The sequence below is a fragment of the Nothobranchius furzeri genome, chromosome 3, assembly GCF_043380555.1.
Source record: "Nothobranchius furzeri strain GRZ-AD chromosome 3, NfurGRZ-RIMD1, whole genome shotgun sequence".
Lineage (NCBI taxonomy): Eukaryota > Metazoa > Chordata > Actinopteri > Cyprinodontiformes > Nothobranchiidae > Nothobranchius > Nothobranchius furzeri.
This window is the reverse complement of record NC_091743.1, coordinates 77065876-77093242: the sequence shown is the minus strand read 5'-3', so window position 1 is coordinate 77093242 and position 27367 is coordinate 77065876. Positions and strand designations below refer to the sequence as shown.

At 46.4% G+C, this 27367-nt stretch overlaps 1 protein-coding gene across 2 annotated transcripts; it reads left to right on the top strand.

Moving 5' to 3' along the window:
- pik3c2b (phosphatidylinositol-4-phosphate 3-kinase, catalytic subunit type 2 beta) lies at positions 1–25499 on the top strand. 2 transcript variants are annotated; one of them, XM_070549548.1, is made up of 33 exons: positions 1–140; positions 4093–4952; positions 6061–6161; positions 8674–8834; positions 8917–9037; positions 12382–12493; positions 12789–12868; positions 12992–13055; positions 13142–13288; positions 13437–13470; positions 13681–13876; positions 15021–15143; positions 15990–16157; positions 16811–16925; positions 17542–17684; positions 17833–18021; positions 18246–18339; positions 18503–18597; positions 18682–18862; positions 19187–19294; positions 19504–19596; positions 19701–19830; positions 19926–20062; positions 20245–20414; positions 20491–20647; positions 20859–20968; positions 21306–21507; positions 22024–22148; positions 22346–22463; positions 23348–23420; positions 24215–24321; positions 24403–24528; positions 25095–25499. In XM_070549548.1, exons 2-33 carry the CDS (start codon positions 4101–4103, stop codon positions 25284–25286), a joined length of 4824 nt encoding a protein of 1607 aa, XP_070405649.1. In that variant the 5' UTR covers positions 1–140; positions 4093–4100; the 3' UTR covers positions 25287–25499. The 2 variants fall into 2 exon arrangements, with proteins under 2 accessions (XP_070405649.1, XP_015813831.3); XM_015958345.3 differs by having other exon boundaries at positions 24400–24528.
- The last annotated feature ends 1868 nt before the right edge of the window (positions 25500–27367 follow it).

The following is a 27367-nucleotide window of genomic DNA, read 5'->3' as shown; positions in this document are numbered from 1 at the left end:
TCGGCCGCCTGAATGAGAGGACCGTCAGGATACCGTGATTCTGCCTGCAGACTCCGCCCGGGGATCGCCGGCGGATCGATGGGATTTGTGGAGTAAAGTAAATCAGCCAGCGGCCCCTCCCGGACACCGCGGACAGAGAGGCAAGTACGGCCGGAGGCTGCTAGCTCGTGCTGCCGTGAACTGGACCGACACCGTCCGGTCACTTGGTACCAGAACGTGCCTCTGATTTGATAAAAGGAGGCGAACAAAACTCCGTTCACATATAAAACATTTGGAAGAATTCAGCCTTCCCTTGAACCCAGGTTCGGATTTGGCCCGGTTCAGAAGCTAGATGAGATGTTTAGGATCCATAAGCTCCCAAATAAATCTTCATGATGTTGAGTTGATGCCATGACAGAGAGATGTTTTGTTTCAGAAGTGGCGCTGTGTGCTCGGCGCCGCCCTCTGTGGCAGAAACGTGTTTAGGAAGACCCAAAACAAGCAGGTTTAAGCGGAGCTCTGGCTGCTGGAGGGGAACGCGTCTTCTGTTGGTGTGGCGAGGTAATGAGCTAGCCACTTGAGCCGAGCAAAAGCCATAGATTATTGTATGGAGTCTGGTTGGAAGGAAGCCGTGCTGAGTTGGTTGGTTCAGACTCACCTGACTCTTGCTTACACCTGTCACCTTACCTGTCTTCCTCTGTCTGCGCAGTTCAATCTTTTCTGTAGAGGAGATCACAAAACAAATAATCAGCTGGTTTACCTTTTATTTAACCAGAAACCAGTTTAACTCGTTAGTTCTGCTAAAGAAAACACAAAACACCGCAGATGTTGTATGGATGTGGCACAGAAGAGGTAATAAACAGAATGTTTACCTTTCCTCGGGTCAAACAGGGACACTTTGGGTTGTCAAAGCCAAATAAAGTAAAGTTGACACAAAAAACAACAAAATGAGATGACACAGATGCTCAGTCAGGATTATGATGTCAAATCAAAGTCATGAATGATGGTTTACAACATCATTCTAAATGTATTTATTACAGGGAGCAGGTACAGTTCCAGCTACTTATAAACCCAAAGTAACAGAACTGGTGAAACCGCCTTTATGATGTAGAACAAAGCCGTCTATAGATCCGTCCTCCTGCCGCCGGGTCTCAGGGTCAAAGTTCAGTCAGGTCCAGGTATTCGACTGATGTTCAGATCCTCAGTCTGTAGCAGGTGAGAGCTTATGTGGCCGTCTTCAGTTGGATGTCTCAATCCCAGCAGGAGACAAGCGTGCGTGTGCAAACACGAACATGAAACTAGTTTTTATCAGCTGTTGAAGGTACAAAGGTTTGATGAGCCAGTCTCAGGTGACAGGTGTACGATCTTATCAGTGACTCAGTCCGTCAAACACGCTAGCTGTTCTTTTCTTTACTGCGTCCAGCAGCGAGGATGTTTGTGGGTGTTGTTCAGGTCTGGGAAAACAAGTAATCAGCTGAAGTGTTGGGTTAGGATGAGTGAAAGTCAATGGTGTGTGTGTGTGTGTGTGTGTGTGTGTGTGTGTGTGTGTGTGTGTGTGTGTGTGTGTGTGTGTGTGTGTGTGTGTGTGTGTGTGTGTGTGTGTGTGTGTGTGTGTGTGTGTGTGTGTGTGTGCGTATGTGCGTGTGTGCGTGAGTTGACAGTGGGAGGAGGTTTGGAGATGACAGAGGCTCTACCCTTTCACTAGCAGTCTCTGGGGCATAATACCCTGATCACATGACTCAGCTCTTTGTTCTCTGACCCCCCACCTCACACACACACACACACACACACACACACACACACACACACACACACACACACACACACAAGCTGAACACTTATGGAACATCTCCCTCGTACACTGCATGAGTTGTTACGTGCCCTCCCCCCGGAGCAGAACCGTCGTTGGCCCTGGTCGTGGTCGGCACCTTTCTCGGCTGACCTATGCTTATAACACCACAGTCCACCAGTCCACTGGCATGACCCCTTATTTTCTAATGTTGGGGCGAGAACCACTGTTGCCAGTAGGACTGGGCAATAAATCGAAAATTTGTCGTTATCGAAATTTCTGACTCTTATCGTGATCATTTTTCCCATGTCAGTACAATTGATAATAAAAAAATGAAAAGATGTGTGTGTGGGTTGGCAACGTTCATGTCCCTTTAAGAAGCTGTACCACCTTGAGTCATGTAAAAATGTGACTCGTAATACACGTGACAGCCCCATCTAGTGGACAACTTTTGTTTCTGCGCACACCTGTAGTTATCGTCCATTCATCGTTATCGAGGTGAAATCCTCAATATATCGTGATATTGATTTTAGGCCATATCGCCCAGCCCTAGCTGCCAGTTGACTTCCTGGTGGGAAATGAGGGTGACGTGCAGGATCTGCTGCTAATGGATTGGGTTCGGGAGCATCAACATTCACTGGCGGTGGCGTATGACTGTACAGAATCGTCTGGATTTAAAAAGGGTACAGCGGGATTTAAGGGGCCATGATCAAGGTGGTGCCACTGGGTTTGAACCAGGAGACTTGGTTTATACCAGGAACCACTCTGTGAAGGGGCATAATAAGATCCAGAATTTCTGGGACTCTATGCCATACCAGGTAGTATAGTACGGCCACCTACGGGGCAGGGTGTGGTGTTTTCCATTGTTCCTGTGGGGCAGGAGGGCCCGCTTCGGCAGTTGCATAGGTCCAAGTTGAGGGGGGTCCCTGAAGTCAGGGAGCAAGAATTGGATGGAGGAGTTGAGGATATTAGAGATGGGGGTGATTTAGGTGGAGAGCAGACCCTGCCTGAAGGGGGTATGGGGGTAAGTTTGTCATTATCCCTGTAGGGTCCTGATGGCCAGGTTGTGGAACCCGATGGGGGATGCAAAGTCTGCAACCTCCTAGTCAGGTGGTGTCGGATGGGTCAGCTTTTCCTCTGCTCTCTGGGGGGGGGGGGGGGGGGGGGGCTGAGTCAGGAGTGGGGGAGGCCTCCACCTCAGACCGGTGGCACACTTCGTCGCTCGACAAGACCGACTGCGGGGCAGCATTCCTTGTGTTATAACACTGTCTTTTCCTTCCACTGATGAATTTATGGAACATCTCCCTCTCTCGTTTCTGTTCGGCGTCACCAGAAGATGGAAATCTGAAGCTCCGGTCAAACAAGCTGCAGATGGACGACGGGCTGATAAAAAAATACTTTATGCTATGAAACCATGACCTCAGTTATCAGCTGGTCTATACACTCAGGTGCAGTGCACCTGTACTACATGGTGGCACTGCTGCTTTGCAACAAGAAGGTTGCAGGTTCAAGTCCCTGCAGCAGCTTTTCTGCACGGTTTGCATGTTCTTCCTTTGCATGCGTGGGTTTTTACTGGTTTCCTCCTACAGACAAAAACATGCATGTTAGGTTGATTAACTGCATTGTTAAAGACAGCTGTAAATCGCTTTAGATTAGATTGCTCCAGGGCGATGTGGTTGTTTACCTCCACCTGCAGGGTGTGGATGAATCATCAGCCGGAATCTTTGAAAAACTCTTTGAGTTCCCAGAAATGAAGCTCCATACGGATGATTATTGTTATTCTGTTTAACATGAATATGTTTCATGTTTACACCAAAGTTCTCTCATCTGTTTATGATTTTAGGTCTGTTTGGAAGTTGTAACACGACTAAATGATGTATGAACATATTTAACTAAGTCAAGTTGAGGTTATGAACTTGTTTGTCCAGATTTCCTGGAAGCACCATTCAGGTGAAGCTCAGGTGGATTCCTTCAGTTATTCCTGCGTGTTAGAGCTAAACTAAACTAAAAGATTCAGAATAAGTAGAAGATTTTCTCTGAAGCGCCGGAGCTTCCCCTAAAGAGCAGCAGCTGGTTGGTCAGACACACCTCAGCAGGTGAAATCTCACCAAGAGGAAGTGGAACCTTTCTAGAGTTTGTCGTTTGTTCGTTTCTCCTTTTTTATAACACAATGAAAGTGTGATTCCTGCAGCAGCGTGTGCCATTCATCTTCCAGGAGTCCTCTAAAGGTTTTACAGAAGATCATCTGTTTAACAGATCACCCCCCTCCTGTGTCTTCCTGTAACAGAACTTTACTGAGGTTCTCCTCTTGTCTCCTCCTCCAGGAGGAACCATGTCGGCAGCGCAGACCCAGAAGGAGAGCACTGAGGCGGGATGGGGGTGTCTGGAGTCTTTGGGTCTTAGTCAGAAGGAGCTGGTTCTGGCTGAGGCTCTGCAGATGGAGTACGATGCCCTTTCCAGACTCAAACAGGACAAGAACAGAACTGGACCCGACCAGACTGGACCTCGAGCTTCCCATGAGATTCACTGTAAGACCCTGAATCCTCCAACCGAGCGACCCCGACCCACCCCCAGCCTGCACATCCCTGCCCCCACAGAAGGGAACCTGCTGAGGGGACTCTCTGGGTCCGACTCCTCCCTGAATCAGCCCGGGGGATCCCAGTACCCCCTCCCCCTCCCAGCCAGGCCCACCCCTCCTCATGGTGTCCATGTCAAAGAGTCCCCCTACATTCTGGACAGTCCAGAAGTCCGTAAGCTCAGGGATGTCTCTGGGTCCAGCCCTGGGGACTCTTTTGGGCCTGGGTCAGGATTCCTGTCCAAAGGCCTACCTGCTCTTCCTGATGATGTTCCTCCCGCCATCCCACCAAGACATCCCATCCCCCCAGCCTCAGGGTCAGAGACCCCATCCCTGCCCCCCCGGCCATCCACTAAACCCCGAGACGTGAACCTGTTCACCCCCGATGTGGGTCACCAAAAAGTGACATCAGCAGAACTGGACTATGACAGCATCATAGATTCACTGTCCCGACTCAGCGAGGACAGAACTCACCTGCGCCGCGCCGACAGAGAAACAGCAGGGAAGCCCGTGGCTCGGAGTAAGACCCTCCCCCCTCAGGTGCCTCCCAGGACCTACACAACCATAGCCAAGAGCAACAAGAACCATCGGCGGGTTTCTGCTGGCCCGGTAAGAACCTGTAAAACTCGGTTTTGATTGGTTCTGATGTCATTAGAGTTATTGTGATTGGCTGAAGGTGCCAGTACGATCCTGTAAATCTGAGCAGGGAAAACTAAACAGAACCACTTTAGGTGTGTGACTGTTTCAGTGTTCCATATGGGTTTGGTAGAACTCAGCAGGACCAGAACCTGATCGTTTCTCCTGTAGCTGTTCTGAGCTGAACCCAGATTCCAGATGTTTTAGTCCTACAGCAGTCGGACGTTCACAGGTTTCCTCCTGAGAATCCTGTCAGCGTGCGCTCAGATTTATTCCTCCTTAGGTCAGGTCTCAGCTTGCTGTTCTGTTGGGTCACGGCCCAAATCAGCAGTTTATCTGCCTGCAGGTCCAGTAGGTTCAGAGTTTTACTACAAAGAAAAAGTACATGTTCTTACTTCTCTGAAGAAGCAGCTGAAGGTCAGAACTGGACCTTATTGTTCCCGGGGTACTGACAAATTATTTTGTTTCATAGTTTGAAACAATTGTCTGAAACGGATCCAAACATTGTCACGGGCCCTTAGAAACCTTTCCATGCTATACCACGCCCATGTTCAGACGTCTGTGTAAAACCTCTTCTGCATCCCTGTCAGCGTCTGAGGTGGGTTTCACTTTCAAAACAGAACCGGTTCTTCCTTCTTGGCTCTGCACGCTGAAACTTTCTTGTTCCGTTGAACACGAAATGCAGAGTGAGGCCGGATCCGCCAGCTAAGTCACAATGACTATAAGTTGTTAATGACACAGAACTCATATTGCCGCAGGATTTACGGTGACAGCCTGCAGGACACTCATATTTTCTGCCTTAAAGATTGTATTAATAAAACGCTAATTATCATTAATCGTTTATTTCTGACTGGATTTATCAGTCCCCGAAGCTCTGAAAGAAAAAGCTCCTACAAGGAGAATCTGTGACTGAAACAAGTCGAGCCTGCAGCAGTAAGAAAATGTAACATGACACAAATGTTTGTTTATTGCTCTTTGGAAATAAATACATGTTTTTTTTTTTCAAGCAATACACTGGAGATGCAGTCTGATTGGTTCTGAGAATCTCTTCTCTGATTTGCTGGCTCTGTGTGATTGACAGGTGTCTCTGAGCTCCAGGATGAATGGGTTTGGATACGAGCTGTTCCAGGTGTTGGAGGAGCGAGATGAAGAAGTGGCTGCCTTCTGTCACATGCTGGACGTGTGAGTGACATGCTGTTGCCATGACAACGTTGCAAATGTGGTGTTGATGTTTCAGCTGTAGGAGGATTTAATGGTGTAGGAAAATGTAGGACTAAGTATACGATTCACGATTGTGTGGGAGGATGGAGGTGGGTGTATTAACATACATGACAAATCGTCTTCATACTCCAGGGTTACTTGTGGAGTACCACAGGGTTCAGTGCTTGGACCAATTTTTTTATTATATATGTGCTTCCAATTGGTAAAATCATTAGACAGCATGGGATAAACTTCCACTGTTATGCTGACGATACTTAGTTATATTTATCCATTAACCCTGATGAACCTAATCAGTTAGTTAGATTACAGGCTTGTCTTGAAGACATAAAAAATTGGATGACTCAAAACTTTCTGCTTTTAAATCAAGACAAGACTGAAGTTCTCATCTTTGGACCTGAAATGCAGAAAAGGAAATTGCTTAGTCTTAGACCTGAATGGCATTACATTAATCTCCGAGAACAAAGTAAGGAACCTTGGTGTTATCTTTGACCAGGACATGTCATTCAAATCCCAGGTTAAACAGGTTTGTAGGATTTTCTTTTTCCACCATTGGAATATTGCTAAGATTAGAAGCATCCTTTCCTGGAGTGATGCTGAAAAACTAGTTCATGCATTTATTAAATCAAGACTGGATTACTGTAATCCATTACTCTCAGGAAGTCCACAGAATGCAGTTAAAAGTCTTCAGCTTGTCCAAAGTGCTGCAGCTAGAGTTCTGATGAGAATTAAAAAGAGATCATATCTCTCCTGTCCTAGCTTTCCTACATTGGCTACCTGTTAAATTCAGAATAGATTTTAAGATCCTCCTTCTCACATTTAAAGCTCTTAATAATCAAGCTCCATCATACATCAGTGACCTGATTGTTCCATACATTCCTAACCGAGCACTTCGCTCTCAGACTGCAGGCTTACTTTTGGTTCCCAGAACATCTAAAATTAGGATGGGAGGCAGGGGTCTCATTTATCAAACATTGCGTAGAATCCTTACTAAAACCGTACTTAAGCTCAGCAAAAAAATGTACTGACGCCAAGTAGGTTCGTGATCTATCAAACATGGAGCACGCACAGCTGCACGCAATCTCCGCTTCATAAATCAGAAACTATCTAGAAAGGTTCTCAGCTGCATGTATGTGTGTGTGTGTGCGTGTGGGGGGTCTTGTTCTGTGTGAAAATGAAGCAGTACAAGTGATAATGCTGCAGGATTTCATAATTTTATCCTTCTCAGCAGCAGCACCGCAGGTGTTCTCCATGTCCAAAATGTGCATAAGCAAGGTCCTTAGTCAACTTAAAGTTGCACACATTTTTCCGCTAAGTTTTCTTTCATAAATCCCAAAGTTTGCATGGAAAGTTGCTTACGCAGTTTTCCGACCCCATTTTGTGCGTAAGCAAGCTTGATAAATGAGGCCCCTGATCTTTTAGCTATCAGGCTCCTCTCTTGTGGGACCAGCTCCCAGCCTTAGTCCGTGAGGCAGACACCTTGTCTACTTTTAAGACTAGGCTTAAAACAGTTTTATGTGATAGGGCCTATGGTTTAAATCTGATGTTGGCCTAGATCTGGACAAGTGGGGGAGTAGAGGGAGGTGGAGTGTACAGTCGGTAAAGATGGCTCTCCCTTGCCCTGCCTCCAAGTGCCTCGTGATTTTTATCTTGAGAGGCGCCATAGAAATGATACTTTCTTCTTCTTCTTCTTCCAACATTCCTCCATCTAAAAGGCTAGGTTATCTAGAGTTATCTCTGTAGTTATGCTGCTAAAGGCTTAGACTGCTGGAGGACATACTGACCACCTTCCACACTCGACTACTTTCTTCTACAATCTGCTCTTTAACTGTATTATTTCCTGCTATTCCAGCTGTTAACTTTATTTTTTCTCTAAGTGTTTTCTTCTGTGTGTGTGTGTGTGTGTGTGTGTGTGTGTGTGTGTGTGTGTGTGTGTGTGTGTGTGTGTGTGTGTGTGTGTGTGTGTGAGTTCCTTATATAGGAAACTTTTTACTGACTGGCTTAATGACCTGACCTGTATTGGAATGTTTACTGTGTGAAGGTCCTTGAGACGACTCGGGTCCTGATTTGGCGCTTTAGAAATAAAAATGAATTGAATAGTATTGTGGTTTATGGAGGTGTAGGAGAGCGTAGGGCAGCGGTATTCAATAGGCCTGGTCCGGCCTGCGGGGGCCTTCTTTGTGGCCCCCGAACCGCCAGCACCCAATCCCTGCCCCCGGACCTAGAACTTTAAGGTTGTTTTGTAAAATGGCCCTCGTACATTTAAGTACCCCTGGTGCAGGGGGTGTATGGTGGTTTAAGGGGGTGTAGGGGGGTGTAGGGGGTAGAAGGTGGTTTACGGAGGTGTTTCTGAAGAAACTTTGCTTTCGTTTCTGCCTTTATAAAAATCCACATTAACCCATGAAGTCAGTTGTAAGACCATGATTCTCCTGTATCTGAGCAGTGACATCATCACTGTGTGTGTGTGTGTCTCCAGGTTGCGCTCAGCATACCCCCACAGCAACTACTCAACGAATGCTGGCTTTGTGTGGTCACCTTCCGTTGGCCACGATGAGCTGCATCAGGCCCTGGGGGTCAGCATGAAGGTGACGATCATCAGCGAGCACTTCAGAGAACCTCTGACCTTCACCTGTGATGGTATGAAGTTACTTTTTACTCCTCTGGGGTTTCATCAGAGCAGTTGAAGGTCTATATTAACACCAACATCTGTGTGCTCCAGGCTCCTCCACGGTGGATCTGCTCATCTATCAGACTCTGTGCTACGCTCAGGACGACCTGGACCATGTGAATGTGGATGACTACCTTCTGAAGGTCTGCGGACACGAAGAGTTCCTAAACAAGTAAGAACCCAAGCTCTGCAGTAGACGGTGTTCTGGTTGTTGGGTTGGTGCTCCACAGAGCTCCTGTTTCATACTAACATGTTTTAACTTTGTCACAATTATAGAGGCGCTGTGCAATCTGCGTGCAGTTGCTTGTGATCTAAATATTTTTTGCTCCACTATAAGCTGTTCCCGAATGTGTCAGATGGCTCCATGGTGGTCTGAGACAAGGCACTTGAAAATGCTGCTGCAACAGTCGGTTTCATAACCAACACATTTTTGCAAATACTGTCAGAAACCATCTCAGAGAAGCTCAACTGCAGGCTTGTCATCCATATCAGGGTACTGCTAGCCGGCAGTTGGTTGTACCTGACCTGACTGGACTAAAGCACGCATTCAATGGTGTTTGGTACTTTGGAGAAATGTTCTGTTCACAGAGAAATCCCAGTTTTCACTGGGGAGATGGCAAATAAATGTTTTGGCAGTCTGTGGTTTTCTGATGTCAGCGTTGTGGATGGAGTGGTGATGGTGGGATTATGGGAAGGGCAGGTGTACAGGGGAAACTGTATAAATTAAAATATGCCACCAAAGTTTTTTTTCAGTAATCATGCTTAGACTGAGAGACCATCTAAAGGCTCAGGTTACCTTTGCAGGTGTTTTGGATCCATTGGCTGATTAGAGTGTGACATTTTGAGTCATAATCATCACAATTACAAAAAATAAAGGCTGAACTATCTGGCTTTGCGTGGAATGAGTCTATCTTATAGATTATTTCACCCTTTACTCACATAAATGAACTTTTGTACCATATTCTAGTTTTTCCTGTTTCAGCTGTATGTTATTTTTGGAATTTTGAAAGCTCAGAGAATCCGTGAAGAGGTCCTGAGACCCTGTGCTGCTGCATGAAAACACACGACCCCATGGTGCAAGGAGCTGGTTCTGCACACGGTTCCTGTCATGTCACCCATGGAACATGCTGCTCTGGATCAGCCTAGACAACAACCTGTACCGGGTACCTGGTTTTGAGTTCATTCTCCTGATTGGGATACTGAGGCAGCAGCAGGACCACACACAGAAATCCCATTTATTTTAAATCACAAAGACTTTACTGCTGCCCTTTGTCACCGATTCTGTTCATAACCTTTATGGACAGGATTTCTAGGCGCAGCCAAGGTGTGGAGGGCATCCGTTTTGGTGGCTGAGGATCGGGTATCTGCTTTGTGCAGATGATGTGGTCCTATTGACTTCATCAGAATGTGATCTTCAGCTTTCGCTGGAGCGGTTCGCAGCAGAGTGTGAAGCAGCTGGGATGAGAATCAGCTCCTCTAAATCTGAGACCATGGTCTTGATTCGGAAAAGGGTAGAATGCCTTCTCCAGGTCAGGGATGAGGTCCTGCCCCAAGTGGAGGAGTTTAATAATCTCGGGGTCTTGTTCACGAGTGAGGGAAAACTAGAGTGTGAGATCGATAGGCGGATTGGTGCTGCATGTGCAGTGATGCGGGCGTTGTACCGGTCTGTCATGGTGAAGAGAGAGCTGAGCCAGAAGGCGAAGCTCTCGATTTACTGGTCGATCTACGTTCCTACCCTCAGCTATGGTCATGAGCTTTGGGCAGTGACCGAAAGAACGAGATCGCGGATACACGTGGCCAAAATGAGTTTTCTCCGAAGAGTGGCTGGGCTCTCCCTTAGAGATAGGGTGAGAAGCTCGGTCATCCAGGAGGGGCTCGGAGTAGACCCACTGCTCCTCCACATCGAAAGGAGCCAGTTGAGGTGGCTCGAGCATCTGGTCAGGATGCCTCCTGGACGCCTCCCCGGTGAGGTTTTCCAGGCACGTCCAACTGGGAGGAGACCTAAAGGTAGACCCGGGACACGGTGGAGGGACTATGTCTCTCACCTGGCCAGGGAACGCCTTGGGATTCCCCCAGAGAAGCTGGCACAAGTGGCTGGAGAGAGGGAAGTCTGGGCCTCTTGCCTTAGGCTGCTGCCCCCGCGACCCGACTCCGGATAAGTGGATGAAAATGGATGGATGGATGGATGGATGGATGGATGGATGGATGGATGGATGAAAATGGATGGATGGATGGATGGATGGATGGATGGACTTTACTCAAACACTCCAGAATAAAGTCATAAAATCACAAAACGAAGATCTTCATTATCAGCTGTTATTCAAATAGACACAACATTAGTTTTATGTGACATGCTGAGGAGGAGGAGCTGTGATGTTTCCTCAGGAGGTAAAAAAAAACTCATGTTTTCATAAAACGCCTGTCACGTGTGAGTGGAACCCATCACACACACGATTACTCAGCAAGTTTTCTGACTGCAGGTTTCACAAACGTCTCTGAAGTGCTTTGGTTTTCTTTGATCTGATCAGTTTCACTTCTGAAACCTTGAAGCAGACACAAGGGCAGATGTTTCATCTCTCGCACCTGTTGGCTTAACATCTGGCAACAAAAGAGCATCGAAGAAATAAAATCCCCTCAAATCCTGATTAGTCTGACTTCATCCAGCAGCTGAATGTCCTGCTGTTGTAAAATAAGCGAGAAATAAAAAAATTTTAGATTTGAAAAATTGTGGAAATGTTTTGGTTTCAGCTCCTTTGTTTCCTGTTAGCCGTCTCCTTCCTCCTCATGGAGACTTTGTTCAGTTTCCTCCAGATTCAGATCTGTGCCCCTCACTGGCTCGAGAAACTGCGTTTAATTGGTCCAGGTTTTCCTCCAAGTTCTGTTCTTCTTTCCTGTTTGTTTTTCTGTCCTGATGCTCTGAGCTCTTCCTGCCTGTTTTATCCTTCCAGCGGATGGAACGATACCTTCTGCCTCGCTCCATGTTGGAATATTTAATAATAATTTAATCCTTTTTCACTCAAACTGATCTGGAAAGCCTGTAAATTAACTCCAGTCGTTTTTAATCTGTGTTTTCTAAAGTCTGATATTAGAGAAATATTTTGTTCTTTAAACCTGCCGACTAAAGCTTTTCTGTATCTGGAGCTCTCGGATACGTTTCCTGTGATTTTGTGGTTCTTTTGTAGACCTGATCCTGAATCAGATCCTCCGGTCAGCAGGAAGCACCTGCAGCCATTCCTTTGTGTTGTCGTTGCACTGCTCCACTGTAGGGGTCCGTGTGTGTGTGTGTGTGTGTGTGTGTGTGTGTGTGTGTGTGTGTGTGTGTGTGTGTGTGTGTGTGTGTGTGTGTGTGTGTGTGTGTGTGTGTGTTTTGATTTGTTCATCTAACTCTGAGCTCTGCAGCTCCATGAGACTCTGAAACTGTTTAATATTAATACATTTAATAATGACTCTCTCTATTTGTCCCTCCCTCTCGCTTTAATACCCCACCCCCGCTCTCTCTGTTCATTTGTCTCTCAGCTCTCAGACTTTGGCGGGTCTCGAGTTTGTCCAACAGTGTCTGAAGTTTGACTGGGACATCCGTCTGTCTCTTACCAAGAGATCTACCATCAACACCAAGCTAGCCCGCATGGTTCGAGCTCACACACACAAACACACACACACACACACACACACACACACACACACGGAACACTCAGACAAATGCGACCAATCACAGAGCGACTCCTCTCATCCTAGCGGGATGTCCGAATGGTTAAGATCACATACGTGTTTCACGGTTAGACTTCATCAATCTAAATCAGAGTGGTTCAGATATAAAACTTGACACCTACAGGTGTGCAGCAGATCAAACCAGTCTGATCTGAGATCAGCTGCTTAGGAACAGGAAGTGATTGTTTGAGTCAGAGATTTGCTTTAACTGACAGAAAGAAGACGACGACGCCCCGTCCTCCATGAACCACTGCATCCTGCTTCAGGAGCGTCCAGTCAAACAGACTGTCACCAGGTGAGGGGTGTGGCCCAACTACAGGATTCTCACCATTTTATTGTTTCTATTTGTTTTATGTCAAAGTTCATCAGTTTGTTCCTAAGTTTGAAGAATTTTAACGTGTTTGGTTTGTCTAATCAGAGAGGCGCTAACGCTGCTGCTCGATACGTTTCACAACGAAGCCGAGTCCTTTGTGCTGTCACAGGTATCACGCACACACACACACACACACACACATACACCCACACATATAATACCATGCATACACACCATCCTCATCTGTCATTGAAGGTGGAGCTTTCGTTGCATGTGGAACGTCTTGTCCAGTCAGTGAAGGCGCTTTGCAGTTCATTAGCTGCTGTGGAGACGCCAGATGTGACGGCGGCCCTGAACCAGCTCCCAGCATGCCCCTGTCGTCTGCAGCCCAAAGTCCTGAGGGTGAGTATGTGTGTGTGTGTGTGTGTGATTTATATTTATATATATAAATGTGTATATATATATATATATATTTTTTTTTTATTGTTTTTTATTTATTGTAATTTTTGTATGTATTTATATCTATGTATGTTTTTTGCATATTTCCCAGGATGCTTCAGTGCTGGCGGTCAAAGAGAACAGAGGTAGGAAGAGCAAACATCTGGTCTCAGCATCAGGCGTAATCAGAAACAGCTGGAACATTTAGGATACAAACAAAAATAACTTTAGTGATTCATTCATCCTTCCTAAAAAGTTCTCCAGATTAACGTTTGGACAAAAGCAAACTCATAAATAGATCTTTAGGCTTTTAAAGTTACGAATATTTACCGCTGTCTGATGGTGTCGCCATGCAGAGTCGGTGGTGGAGAAGCTGACGGCAGCCATCTTGGACCTGGTGGAATTGTACTGCAGCACGTTTAATGCCAACTTTCACACGACGCTCCAGAGTCGGAGCTGCATGGCGCCAATCCAGGAGGCTGGCCTCGTCACTAACTTGCTGTCCTTCAACGTGTACGCCGCCCACCGCATCCCCATCACCTGGGCCACCAGGTACAACCAGACAAACGCACCCCTCTGATCCTGCGCACTGTGTGAGAAGAGGTCTAAATACATGACATCTGTTTTCTGAATGTCCTCATGTTTACTCTGAAAGACGCCTAATTGTAGCGCTGGACAATAATTCAATAATGATATGTATCTGTCCATAGACGTGTGGTGCAACAGAAAAAATGGGTCGATAAAAACTTCAACAAAAAGTTTTCTTTCTGTTTTTATTATAGCCTATCAGGTAGCTTCATACTAGAGTCATTACTTACTCCCAGCCAATCAAAAACACAAACCCAGGCTCCGTCACCAAGCCCTCCCTTCCCAAACCTAAACAGACAAGTTGTCACGGCGAGGAGAGGTGGAGAGATTCATCCTGTAAAAGGTTACAGGAGTTCACCAACATGGCGATAAAACAAAAACAAACAACGATTGTTTGCTAAATTAGCAGAGAATCGATAAAAATCAAGTCCGGCAACACAACCAACCCGTTTTATCATAAAGGAATAACATAGAATGGCCAGGACTGCACAAAAAATAGATTTTCTACATTTTTCATAGGTATCAATAAATATTGATATCAATCAGCATGAATTTTTTTATCAATATGTTTTTTTTATATTGTCCAGACCTACTCTAGTCAGTTTTAAAACTTTTTAAAGTTTTTTGTGTTCCAGATGAATTTATTTGTAATGTTTTTTTTCTTTTACTTTTTTTTAATTTTGCTGCTAAAGAATGGTTGTAAACCTGCTCAGAGGTGTCGGTGAGCAGCTGCTAACATCTGTTTCTGTGATGCTGTTAGATCAGGTTTCCCAGAGGCTCAAACATCTGCACAGCGCCCCCTGCTGGCTACAGACGCTCTCCTGATAAAACCGAGGGATGCTTTCAGCCACCCCTCCCTCTCTGCTTTTGTTCTGAGTGGTTGGGAACCTACCCTGACCTCTGACCTCAGAGAGCGGGCGTGCCTGAATGTCAGCGTCTGTCTGAGAATTAGTTTGCAGCCAAAACTAGAATGTCCTGGTGGCTTTGCTTTTCTGTTTTCTTTTCAGTGGATGGACCAACTAATCAGCTGATCTGAAATCTGATTTGTTTTTTAAGTTCTTGTGACAATATTATGACATCATGTCTGTGTTTTGCTCTCATTGGTCAGTTATGAGGGTTTCTTCCTGTCCTGCTCACTAACTCATGGAGGGGTGGAGCTCTGCGCTCCGCAGCACACGAGCAAACAGGCCATCAGCAAATACCTGTTCCACCTGGTGGTGTGGGACCAGAGGTTTGTACCTGAGCTGCATCTGTCTGGGCTGTGACATCACAGTGTCATCTAAATTATCTGTCATAAAATGCAGAGGCTGGAATCACTTCGAATGAAGAATCTATATAAAATATTGTTTTATTGTAAAATAGTTCAAAATAATAATATCCTACCTGGAATTGGCTTTAATGAGGTCAGAGTTAACGAGGCTGTTGAGTCATCTCTCCACAACAGTGATGGATCAGTCAGAGACGTGGATGGCCTGTTAGGAGATCAGTTATCGTTTTCTTCATTAGTCCTTGAATGCACCATAGCTAAGGAGTAATAAATACTCTGACATTTCTCCTGGCGCCTGAAGTCACCACTGCTAAGCGCTATTTCCTGTTGGCAGAAGCGGATCTTTCCAGTGGACATTTTGGTGTCCTGAATAAGAAGTTAACCCTTGGATGCACAACTTACCAACACCTACACTTTAGTGGGGTCAAAATGACCCCAATTAAAATCAGTGCGTTTTTACAACAAACCAGGTTTTATTCTTCTAAATCTTTAAAACGAAGAATTGCAATGTATTCATATTCCAGGTATTCCTCATGAAACATTTTTTTTTGTTTGTTAATCCATTTGAGAAGTTGCAGTTTTTGTACCACTACCCACTCAGCAGTAGCTCAGGAGGTAGAGCAGCTTGTTCAGTAATGGGAGGGTTAGAGTGCTGCTATTGTGCCATTGGGCAAGACCATTAACCCGCCTGTGGGCAACGGTGTCTACAATGTAGTTCATCATCATCTGGAGGATGGTCACTGTGATGTCAGCGCTCACATGAACATTAATGTTTTTAGTCTAACCCCCCACTCCCCCCTCCTCTCTCAGGGTGTGTTTTCCTGTCCCGATCAACCAGCTGCCCCGGGAGACTCAGCTGACGGTGACGCTGCACGCCAGTCTGCTGCCCCCCCCTGGAGGAGGCGAGGAGAAGGGAAAGCAGTGGCGCAGCATTGAGGCTCTGGGCTGGGTCACCATGCCGCTCTTCAACTTCAGACAGTGAGTCAGACGACACACAGGAAGCCTGAACGTCTCCGGCTTCCTGTTCATCAACCGGTCACTCGGAACTCGTTCTACAGAACCAGATCAGCTGTTTTCTCTTCTTTAGGGTTTGGTTTTGATTGTTGTTATCAGCTGGAGTTCAAACGTGACCTTTACCTTCACCTGCAAAATTCTGATGTTGATAGGTGGAATCAGAGTTCTGTTTGGAGCTGAGACCTCAGGTGAGGTCAAAGGTTGCATTTAACCTGCTTTGAGTTTATAAAAGAAACCCCTACCCCCGTTTCTGATTCGCGGTTCCGATTGGTCCGACTGACACCTGAATCACAGCACACGAACACCAGGGTTCGGTGTTCCTTCCTCTGCAGCAACTTCCTGATGAGAACTTTTTATCCAGAGAGACAAACTCGCCGACACACACACACACACACACACACACACACACACACACACACACACACACACACACACACACACACACACACACACACACACACACACACACACACTCACACACACACACTGAGTTCAGGGAAGTGCATGGACACATGAAGGTTTCATTCCCACCAAGGTTTAAAGTCAGTCAGACTTCCCGTTGACATTAACAGGAAGTGTGTGTGCTGATAGGAGCGTGTGTGTTTTTGTGTCTGCAGTATCCTGACGTGTGGCAGGAAGTTACTGGGTCTGTGGCCTTCGACACCCAGGAGGAGCGGAAACGCTCGCACGAGTTCTCCCAACTTCTTCCAGCCGGACAGCGTCATCCTGCAGGTGAGAGCCACACCTGTCTGACTCCAGGCCAGTACAGGAAATGGACGTCCTCCTAGAATCCAGTCTGGTAGACTTCCCTGTCTCTGCTTCAGCCCACCTATTTATATATTTACGTTGTTTCTCTAAATACCTCTAGTATCTCCCCATCCTTTGGTTCTTAGGTCTGCAGTTATTAAAGGTTAAAATGATTGTTCTTCCTTATCTTCCTTTCTGCTGAATTTTCTACAATTTTTTCTAGTGATTGATTTACTGACCGTTTTGTGCAAGAGTCAGCGCAGAGGTTTTAAGCTAACTGGGTGACGGTGGCACAGGAGTCAAGTGCCCGCCCTGTAATCATAAGGTTGCAAGATGTCGCTGTCGTCGTGTCCTTGGGCAAGGCACTTAACCCACCGAACCTGCCGGTGGCGCCTGAGTACGGCAGACTTGCCTCTGTCAGTGTGCCCCAGGGCAGCTGTGGCTGCAGTGTAGCTCATCACCACCAGGGTGTGAATGTGTGTGTGTGAATGGATGAATGACTGATTGTGTTTTAAAGCACCTTGGGGGGGTTCCAGGACTCTAGAATGTGCTACATCAAATACAGGCCATTTACATAACTCTGCCCTCGTCTGTCCCTCAGGTGGACTTCCCCACCTCATCCTTCGAGGTGGTCTTCAGCACTCCCCCCCCTGCAGACTTCTGTCCTCAGTATGAATTCAGTCGGCTGGACACTACTAGTCAGACCCAGCTGCAGAATGTCCTGAAGCAGAAAGCCTTCTTCTGGTCAGACACACACACACACACACACACACACACACACACGCACACGCACACACGCACACACGTACACACGCACACACGCACACACGCACACACACACACACACACACTCCTCCCATGTGCTAGCATGCTACTCCCCTGTTGTGTGCAGGCTGACAGCAGACGACAAGCGGCTCCTGTGGGAGAAGAGGGCGTATTATCAGACAGAAAGTGTGGCGCTGCCTCTGGTTTTGGCCAGTGCCCCCTGCTGGCAGTGGGCGTGTCTTCCAGAGATCTATGCTCTGCTCCGTCAGTGGGCATGTCTGGTGCACCTGGATGCTCTTGGACTTCTGCATGCCTCGTATGTTCTCACCTGGGGAGGAAACACTTATGTGTCTACTCTCGGAAACATTAATGCTTCCTTTTTACATTTTATTTTACAAAAAACTAAACTCAAAAAGTTAAAAACACGTTATGGATGTCAAAGTTTAGAGCGAACCATAAGATGATTCAGATCGGTAAACTCATACCTGCAGCAAACAGGTGAGTTCACCTAACTCTGACCTAACATCCTATGTGTCTCAGGTTCCCAGACCAGGAGCTGAGGAGGACAGCAGTACAATGGATGGACTCCATCTCAGACACTGAACTGTTGGACTACCTACCACAGCTGGTGCAGGTAAGGTCGTCATTCACCTGTCCGTATGCTCAGCTGGAGCTCCGTCTGCAGCACAAAGTAAACCAGAATCACAGACACATCAGCTGTAGTCTGGAAGCAGAACCTACGTGGGTCCTGTTGGTTCTGCTCCATCAGTCTGGTAAAAACACTTTGTGTGTTTCAGGCGCTGAAGTACGAGTGTTACCTGGACAGTTCTCTGGTTCGCTTCCTTCTACGGAGAGCCATCGGGGACATTCGTATAGCTCACTACCTCTTCTGGTGAGCTGCTGTTAGACACACACACACACACTCATGATATGATATGATCTGACATCACAGTTCAACTGTGTGTGTGTTGGCCAGGTTGCTGAAGGACAACCTGCAGGACAGTCAGTTCAGTGCTCGGTACCAGCACCTCCTGGCCGCTCTGCTCTGCTGCGTGGGTCGGGCTCTGAGGGACGAGTTCGACCGGCAGTGCTGGCTCGTCTCCATCCTCACCAAGGTGGCCCAGAAGGTTCGCGATGCCTCGCCGTCCAGCCGGCAGGTGAGCAGGGGGCTGACATGATTACGAGTCCTCAATCAAACAACCAGTTAAAGAAATTTTAATGTTGCTCATAAGAACTTTTTATGAAAACAATAAACACAAACTCTGATGCTGTTGATCAGGTTCTGAGTCAGAAACTCATTTATATCGAATTCTAAAAATGTACAGTCTCAGTGATTCTTCTTGCTGTTCAAGTGAAGAAACCCAGCGTCATGTGACCTAATGTGTGTGTGTGTGTGTGTGTGTGTGTGTGTGTGTGTGTGTGTGTGTGTGTGTGTGTGTGTGTGTGTGTGTGTGTGTGTGTGTGCGTGCGCGCGCGCGCAGGGTGCCCTCAGGGAGAGTTTAGAGGAAATGAAGCAGTACTTCTCAATCAACAGCTGCTGCAGACTTCCTCTGAACCCGGCGCTGCTCGTAACAGGAATCAACATCCAGGTAAAACATACACCTGTCTGGGTCGTCGCCCCCAGGAACCTGTTTGCTCCTCACAAGACCAGAATGCAGTTCTAGGACCAGGAAGCGATTGTGGACCTTCTCCATTTCATTTATTCTGGATCAGATTGTTTCAACAAAATTTAACGACTTCTAATTAATTGGTCAGAAACCTGAAACTCTGCTTTCCTTCTGACGAAACGTCTTCACAGTCCTGTTCCTTCTTCAACTCCAACGCCGTCCCCCTGAAGCTCTCCTTCCAGAATCTGGACCCTCTGGGAGAGAACATCAACGTCATCTTCAAGGTAATACCTGTCCTAACTGAGCAGACTTGCACCGATAGCTCGATAAATGATAATTAACAGATTTTTTCTATGTCTGATTTGTCCCCACTAACAACTCTGTCCAGTCAGGAGACGACCTGCGGCAGGACATGTTGACCCTGCAGATGATTCGCATCATGAACAAAATCTGGATCCAGGAGGGTCTGGACATGAGGATGGTCATCTTCAAATGTTTCTCCACTGGCAGAGGGCGAGGTGAGGATGGGCGGTGGACACCTGTAGGGTCAGGTGGATGGTGTGTGTATATGTTGGCTGTTTTCAGATGAGGTTGTTTTCTCAACTTTTCTCAGGTATGGTGGAGATGATTCCTCATGCTGACACTCTGAGGAAAATCCAGGTGGAACATGGAGTCACAGGATCGTTCAAAGACCGAACATTGGCTGACTGGCTGCAGAAGCACAACCCTACTGATGAGCAGTATGACAAGGTAACACACACACACACACACACACACACACACACACACACACACACACACACACACACACACACACACAGAGGTAAATCTCAGACTGCTGTCACTCTTTCACAATAAAAGCACCTGGATGCCTTTTACTGTGAAAGTTTCCAGCTATAACAGGAAGATGATATCTGAGCCAACACCTGCAGGCAGTGGAGAACTTCATCTACTCCTGCGCCGGCTGCTGCGTGGCCACATACATCCTGGGAATCTGTGACCGCCACAACGACAACATCATGCTGAAGACCAGTGGTCACATGTTCCACATTGACTTTGGGAAGTTCCTAGGACATGCACAGATGTTTGGAAACATCAAACGGTAAAAACTACGGACTGTTTTACAGATTCCTGTTGTTAACAGCATCCTCATTTCTTTAACGCTGTGTCCTCCACAGAGACCGCGCCCCCTTCGTCTTCACCTCTGACATGGCGTACGTCATCAACGGGGGAGACAAACCGTCCAGCCGCTTCCACGACTTTGTTGATCTGTGCTGTGAAGCATACAACCTGATCCGCAAACACACACACCTGTTCCTCAACCTGCTGGGCCTGGTGCGTTACACACACACACACACACACAGCACTTTTATATGTCTTGTACAGAATCGTATCTGTGCTCTTTGCAGTCCAGTTCAAAGCTGATCCATCAGTCACACTTGGGGGTTCCGTCATTTCTGGCTCTTCCCGATCTGTTTGTGTGACCTGGTTTTTGTTTGTGTGACCTGGTTTTTGTTTGTATGACCTGGTTTTTGTTTGTGTCCAGATGTTGTCGTGTGGAATTCCTGAACTCTCCGACCTGGATGACCTAAAGTACGTGTGTGATGCCCTGAGACCCAATGAGTCGGAGGCTGACGCTACGATGTACTTTACCAGGTACACCCCCACCCTCCACCACAGGGGCTCCCTCTTGTGGGTGTTTGTCATAAAATCGTTCTGTCCAGATCATAGAGGAGTGTTTATGGCGGCAGCGTAACTGACGGTGCCGACAGGTTTGCTCAACACTGACTTTTGTTGCCTTTGCCGTTTGTCCTGTTTTTTAGTCTCTGGATCATTCAGGGTCTTTCTTCACTCTTCACAGTAGAAAGACAGTAAACAAAACAAAGATCCAGATTATTTTTAACAAGATCGATCAAATGAAAACCCAGTTTCCAACCAACAGTAAGTCACGGTTTGAAGAGCTCCTCCTTTAACCGACTGGATCTTCTGACAGGTTGATCGAGTCCAGTCTCTGCAGCGTCGCCACCAAACTGAACTTCTTCTTCCACAATCTGGCTCAGATGAAGTTCGCCTCGTCGGAGGATCGGCTCACTCTGTCGTTCGCCCCTAGAGTCTACACGGCGAGGAGCGACGGCCTCATCAAGAACCTTTTTATCTGCAGACACATCCGCACCGCCAGCACCAGCAAGGGTTACGTAAGTGGCGAGTTATTACCATGACGATGACCTGATTTTAAAGCTTCAGTGAGAGCAAAACATTCTGGACATCCAATAAAAACTGTCTGTTTTGTTTTTGTTAGGATAGAAAAGTTTAAAAACGTCAATTTTTCACATAGTAATGAACTATTTTACAGGCTGCAAGTTGACCTTGTGCAAAGCTGTAGAAAGGGTTAGGCTTACTCCTCCCATGATTATTGTTGTTGATGAAAAATGTGATTTAACTTATGATTTCAGTATTAAGGTACCAGATCAGCTCTGAAATCAAAGACCAACAGATTCCTGAGTCCACAGATAACAGGAAGTACTCAGAAACGCCTAAAAGTCAGACTAAGCAATTATCAAAAGTTTGTTGTTCAGTAATTCACATTCAGAAAAAAAACATCTCAACAGCTCAGGAGACCATTGTCCTTCGGACAAAAAGGAAACCACTCGACAAGGTCAAAGGTAGCTGCTGCAAAGCCTTATGGTTGTGTGTGCTTTTGTGGGTGTCAGGCCTTTGTGGTGAGGGTGGAGCGTGAAGGTCAGCTGGAAGTTCAGCTGGTTCAGAGAACGTTTGAGGAGTTTCAGGAACTTCACAGCAAACTGGGACTCGTCTTCCCCTCGTCCAAGCTGCCCAGGTACCCACAACTATACAAGACACACAAAAACAACACACACACACACTGAGATGCTGCGTCTCGTCTCACACAACAAACACCAAAAACTAATTCAACATTCTGAGGAATAAAAAGAAAATCACAGAAAGTCTTGGAAAAGTTGGAGATATTCCAGATGTTAGATGGGATTTGCCGAGTTACCTTTGCCCCGCCCACAGTTTCCCCAGCCGTTTGGTGATTGGCCGTTCCCGAGGCGAGGCGACAGCTGACAGGAGGAAGGATGAGCTAAACGGCTACGTGTGGCACCTAATCCATGCGGCGCCCGAGGTGGCTCAGGTGAGTCCAGATAAAGCACACCCAGGTGAGCTGTGGTGGTGTGTCCCTGACCTCCGACCCTAGCTGTGTGCAGAGCCGATTATTTACTCCACCCTCACGATCTACCGAGTTGCAAATCAAGTGTTCACAACTCGGCGACTTTGTAGCCATTTCTAACCTAATTTCAGACCCTTTTAACAACTTTTCCCCCAAAAATGCCTGGCCAACACATTAGTGACATTTCTGATCACTATTAGCTGGTTTCTGTTGAGACATTCAAATGGTAGGGTCAGAATTTGGCGTAAACAAAATGAGAACATGGATCCATCATGCCTTGTTACCACTGTGCAGGCTGGTGGTGGTGTAATGGTGTGGGGGAGGTTTTCTTGGCACACTTTAGGCCCCTTAGTGCCAATTGGGCATGGTTTAAATGCCACGGGTTACCTGAGCATTGCTTCTGACCATGTCCATCTCTTCATGACCACCATGTACCCATCCTCTGATGGCTACTTCCAGCAGGATAAGGCACCATGTCATAAAGCTCCACAGTCACCAGATCTCAACCCGATAGAGCATCTTTGGGATGTGGTGGAGCGGGAGCTTCGTGCCCTGGATGTGCATCCCACACATCTCCATCAGCTGCAAGATGCTGTCCTGTCAATATGGGCAAACATTTCTAAAGAACGCTTTCAGCACCTTGTTGAATCAATGCAGTGTAGAATTAAGACAGCTCTGAAGGCCAAAGGGGGTCAAACATCGTATTAGTGTGGTGTTCATGATAATCCTTTAGGTGAGTGTGTGTGTTTGTGAAGAACCATTAAGACAGAAGAACCGATGTTCTGATCCGTTTCCTCTCCGCGAGCATCTAATGTTTTCTGCTGGTTAAAGTCATCTCTGTGTTTCAGTGTGACCTGGTCTACACCTTCTTCCACCCGCTGCCCAGAGATGAGACAGGAGGAGCCAGCGCCAAACCAGCAGGTAGGCCAGCTCCAGCCACTAAACTGGGTTAGACTGGAACGGATCAGGAGGTTAAACTGATGAATGAAAAAAGAAGTGCACTTGCTTAACGACTTTCAGATTCAGAGGACTTCAAAGCACTTTACAGTTCAGTGAATCATTCACCCATGCACACACTGATGGTGATGAGCTACGATGTAGCCACAGCTGCCCTTGGGCGCACTGACAGAGGCGAGGCTGCCGAGCACAGGCATCAGCGGTCCCTCCGACCACCACCAGCAGGCAACGTGGGTTAAGTATCTTGCCCAAGGACACAACAGCAGAATTATCTGTCCGGAGCTGGGATCGAACCTGCAACCTTCCGAAAACTGGACAACCCGCTCTACCTCTTGAGCTTCTGCTGCCCCTGGACTGGTTCAAGAGGATAAACTGAACTGCGTCAGACATTTTTTTCATGTTGGTTTTCATATCAGCTAAAAAAATCAAATCAGTGGTTAGACTTTAGTCAGCTGATCAGTACAGGTGTGTGTGTGTGTGTGTGCGTGTGTGTGGGGTGGGGGTGGGGGGGGGGCATGAGTTCATTACTATTTCACTGTTCTTATGCTGAGTCATGACTGATGCTCATGGACCAGTCAACATAAAAGTCGGTACAGTAGCTTTTTCAGGATTTCCAGTGTGCAACAAACAGGAAGAACTCTTCAAAATAAAAGTTCAGATTCAGTTGTCCTTTTTTCTTAGATTTCCCTGTTAGAATTCCTCAGAAGTGACGTTTCCTGCTGTGATTTTGACTCTGTGTGTGTGTGTGTGTGTTACAGAGGTCTCCTGGGCTCCAGCTTCAGGAAAGGAGCTTGGTGAAATCAAACTATCTATCTCCTACAAGAATGACAAACTCTTTATCATGGTGATGCACATACGAGGCCTGGTCAGTCTGAGTGTGTGCATACTGTTGTTTTAAGGGTCATTGACTGCAGTTGATTCTGACTTGGTTTTGGGTTTGCAGCAGCCCCTGCAGGATGGCACCGACCCTGACCCTTATGTGAAGCTCTACCTTCTGCCAGACCCCATGAAGATGAGCAAGAAGAAGACGAAAGCTGCACGCCGCACCTGTAACCCTACCTACAACGAGATGGTGCGGAAGCTTCCTGCAGCCAAACTTTTATATTAACCAGTTAGTGTTGATGTTGATTAGCTGCACCGGCCATCTTTAAAAGTTGGCATTCATCCAATGGCAAATTTCATTACAACTCATTCAGTGGTTTAGGAAGTGTTTTGGCAAAAACATTATCATCCACCTTTTATAGTAATTACTGTTAAAAACGTGTAATAAATACTACAAACGTTTTGATGCAACATTACCAACCTGTTGTCAAATGCAGCAATCAGTGATGCTGCAAAAACAGAACATGGCCTAAATTCCTTCCGATCGCTTTAATCCGTAATCTGCAAATCTGAAACTGTACTCTGAATTTGTTTCCAGTCAGATCCACGAACACACCAGTGTCAAGCAGCTTTTAAGTCTATTTGCCGTCGCCAAGCTGTCACATCAGCTGGTCCAAACATCTGGACCTCAGTCTCAGGATTCTTTAGAGACAGAACCGAACATTCCGGGACTGAACTGGGTTTTACACTGAGAAGAATTTTATTGCTGTAACAATGTAAAGTAACAATGACGATGTCTCTCCCTGTTTCCTACAGCTGGTGTATGATCGCATCCCTCGGGGGGATCTGGACCAGCGCTTGATCCACCTCAGGGTTCTGAGCGACGGCGCCTTCTGGGAGAACACGCTGCTGGGGCAGACCTTCATCCATCTGAACAGGCTGGTCCCAGGTCAGCACTGGGTGGACTGGCACCAGCTGGGTGGGGCTGGCTCAGACTCGGCCCACTGACACAGTGGAAACAAAGGAAAGTCCTTTCAAAGTAAAAGCTGTGAAGGCTTAACCTCCCTTAGATTGTGTATGAGTGGGGTTAGCACCAGGTGAGAATTCTTCAGGTGATTGTTTGTAGTTTGCAGGATTAAAATTGTTTTTAAAGGGAGTTTCCCATCACTGTTGGATAGAAGAGGCAAATCTGAGATGATTTTCCTGGACATTAGGTAAAAACTGAACTAGCAGACTAATTTCAACTGGAGTCTCACCTGTGACCTGAAAGGACAGGTGAGGAGCTCAGAGGATTCATCTTTATCTGATTTAAAGCTGAAGCTGTGGTGAGTTGTTCTGTGTATCACAAGGAAGCAGAAATCAGCTGAGTGGAAACTTTGTCTGACTAACGCAAGTCCCATCGACCCGGAAGCCGATCTCGGATCAGAGACTAAAAAACAAACATTTCACCGAAGAGATGGGAAACAAAGGGATGAAAAGACAACTTCGCTGGAGGTTTCTGGATGAAACAAGCTGCTGAACTGTTGATTAAACAAAATCTTATCTCCTGAAAATAAATCAAGGCTGAGCTCAGAGATGAAGCAGCTGGAGCAGGTCAGGGGTCAAAGATCAGGGGTCAGGTGATGTTCTGCTGCTGCATTTCTGAGTCATGTGTTTTTTTGTTTTGTTTGTTGAATTCCTTTGGTTTCTATGCACTGTAGACCAGATGAGAGCAGCAGAACTCAAACGGGTCATCCAGCTGCAGTTGGAGCAAAGTGGATCAGAACCATATCAGAACTCTATAGGCTGAACTCGGACCTAGGTCCTGCTCAGTGGTCCGTGAGAGGTCACTGGTTTTGGACAAATGGAGCTGCATTCCTCTTTTGGATGTGACCGATACCGAGCTCTGTCATCACGGTAACAGATGATGGAGACCTACGCTCATCGGTCTCTGAGGACTGGCTGCTGTAGGTTGTGGACTGTGATTGGTTCACTGATCCAGAGACAGAAAATCAGCTGACCAGATGGAATGCAGATGTGTTGAGTGAAGCTCCGTCCACCAGCTGACCCAGACAGGTGAGTGGTTTGAGTCGTTAAGCTGACTGAACTTTGTGAAAATGAAAATGTGACGAGTTTGGAAACTTTTTTTATTATTTGCACTAAACAATAAACTTTAATTGAAAACTTCTGTTTGTGTTTTTGTTCAGATTCAGGTGGGGCCGTGCGCCAGTGACTCAAATAATTATGGGATCTGTGAAATGATGCAGTTTAATTCTAAATAATACGGTGAAGGTGCTACAAAGTCCTAAAACGTTCCAGATAGGTCTGAGGGGCATTGTGAGAGAATATGGTGATAAAATGCTTTAAAAAGAAAAATATTGTCATGACATCATTTTTAACCTTTCAAAGAAAATTCACAAAAATACTTGAAATGTTAAGTTTTAATCCTTGAATTAAATAGAGAAAAATTATTTTATTTTTTACCTTTGTGATTTTGTTCTTGTATTCTAGTTTAAAAACCTGTTTTTCCTAATTAATGGGATTTGGTTGCAACAACAAAAAACTTTCATTTTCTTGTTCACTTTGTATTTATGGTTTGTGGTATTATTGTTGCTTTGAAAAAATAAACATGGGCTTACACACACACACACAATTCCCATCTCACCCTCCGCGGGTGGTCTCATCCAAGCTTGGGTCCTCTACCAGAGGCCTGGGAGCTTGAGGGTTCTGCAGTATCTTAGCTGTTCCTAGAGCTGCACTTTTCTGGACTGAGATGGTTTTCCTGGGATTCCTCCAGTCTGGGGGTTACTGCCCTGATGCCCATGAGCACCACCGATGTCTTCATTCTCCAGGCTTTCTCAAGTTCTTCTTTGAGGCCCAGGTAGTTTCTCATGCTCCTTTTTCCTGAGGTTACATCACTTTGTATCGCTATATCAACCACAACAGCTGTCCTCTGTTGTTTGTCCTCCAACACAATGTCCGGATGGTTCTCCATCACCATTTTATCAGTTTGGATCTGGAAGTCCCACAAGAGCTTGGCTCTTGTTCTCAACCACCTTAGGGGGTGTTACCCACTTTGACCTTGGGGCTTCCAGTCCATGCTCTGCACA

Excerpts from the sequence above, each read along its gene's own strand:
- pik3c2b (XM_015958345.3), top strand. The coding sequence starts at position 4,101 with ATGTCGGCAGCGCAGACCCAGAAGGAGAGCACTGAGGCGGGATGGGGG. Across the intron at positions 16,926-17,541 it reads CGGACAGCGTCATCCTGCAG|GTGGACTTCCCCACCTCATC; the intron begins GTGAGAGCCACA and ends TCTGTCCCTCAG. Across the intron at positions 18,863-19,186 it reads CCTCGCCGTCCAGCCGGCAG|GGTGCCCTCAGGGAGAGTTT; the intron begins GTGAGCAGGGGG and ends GCGCGCGCGCAG.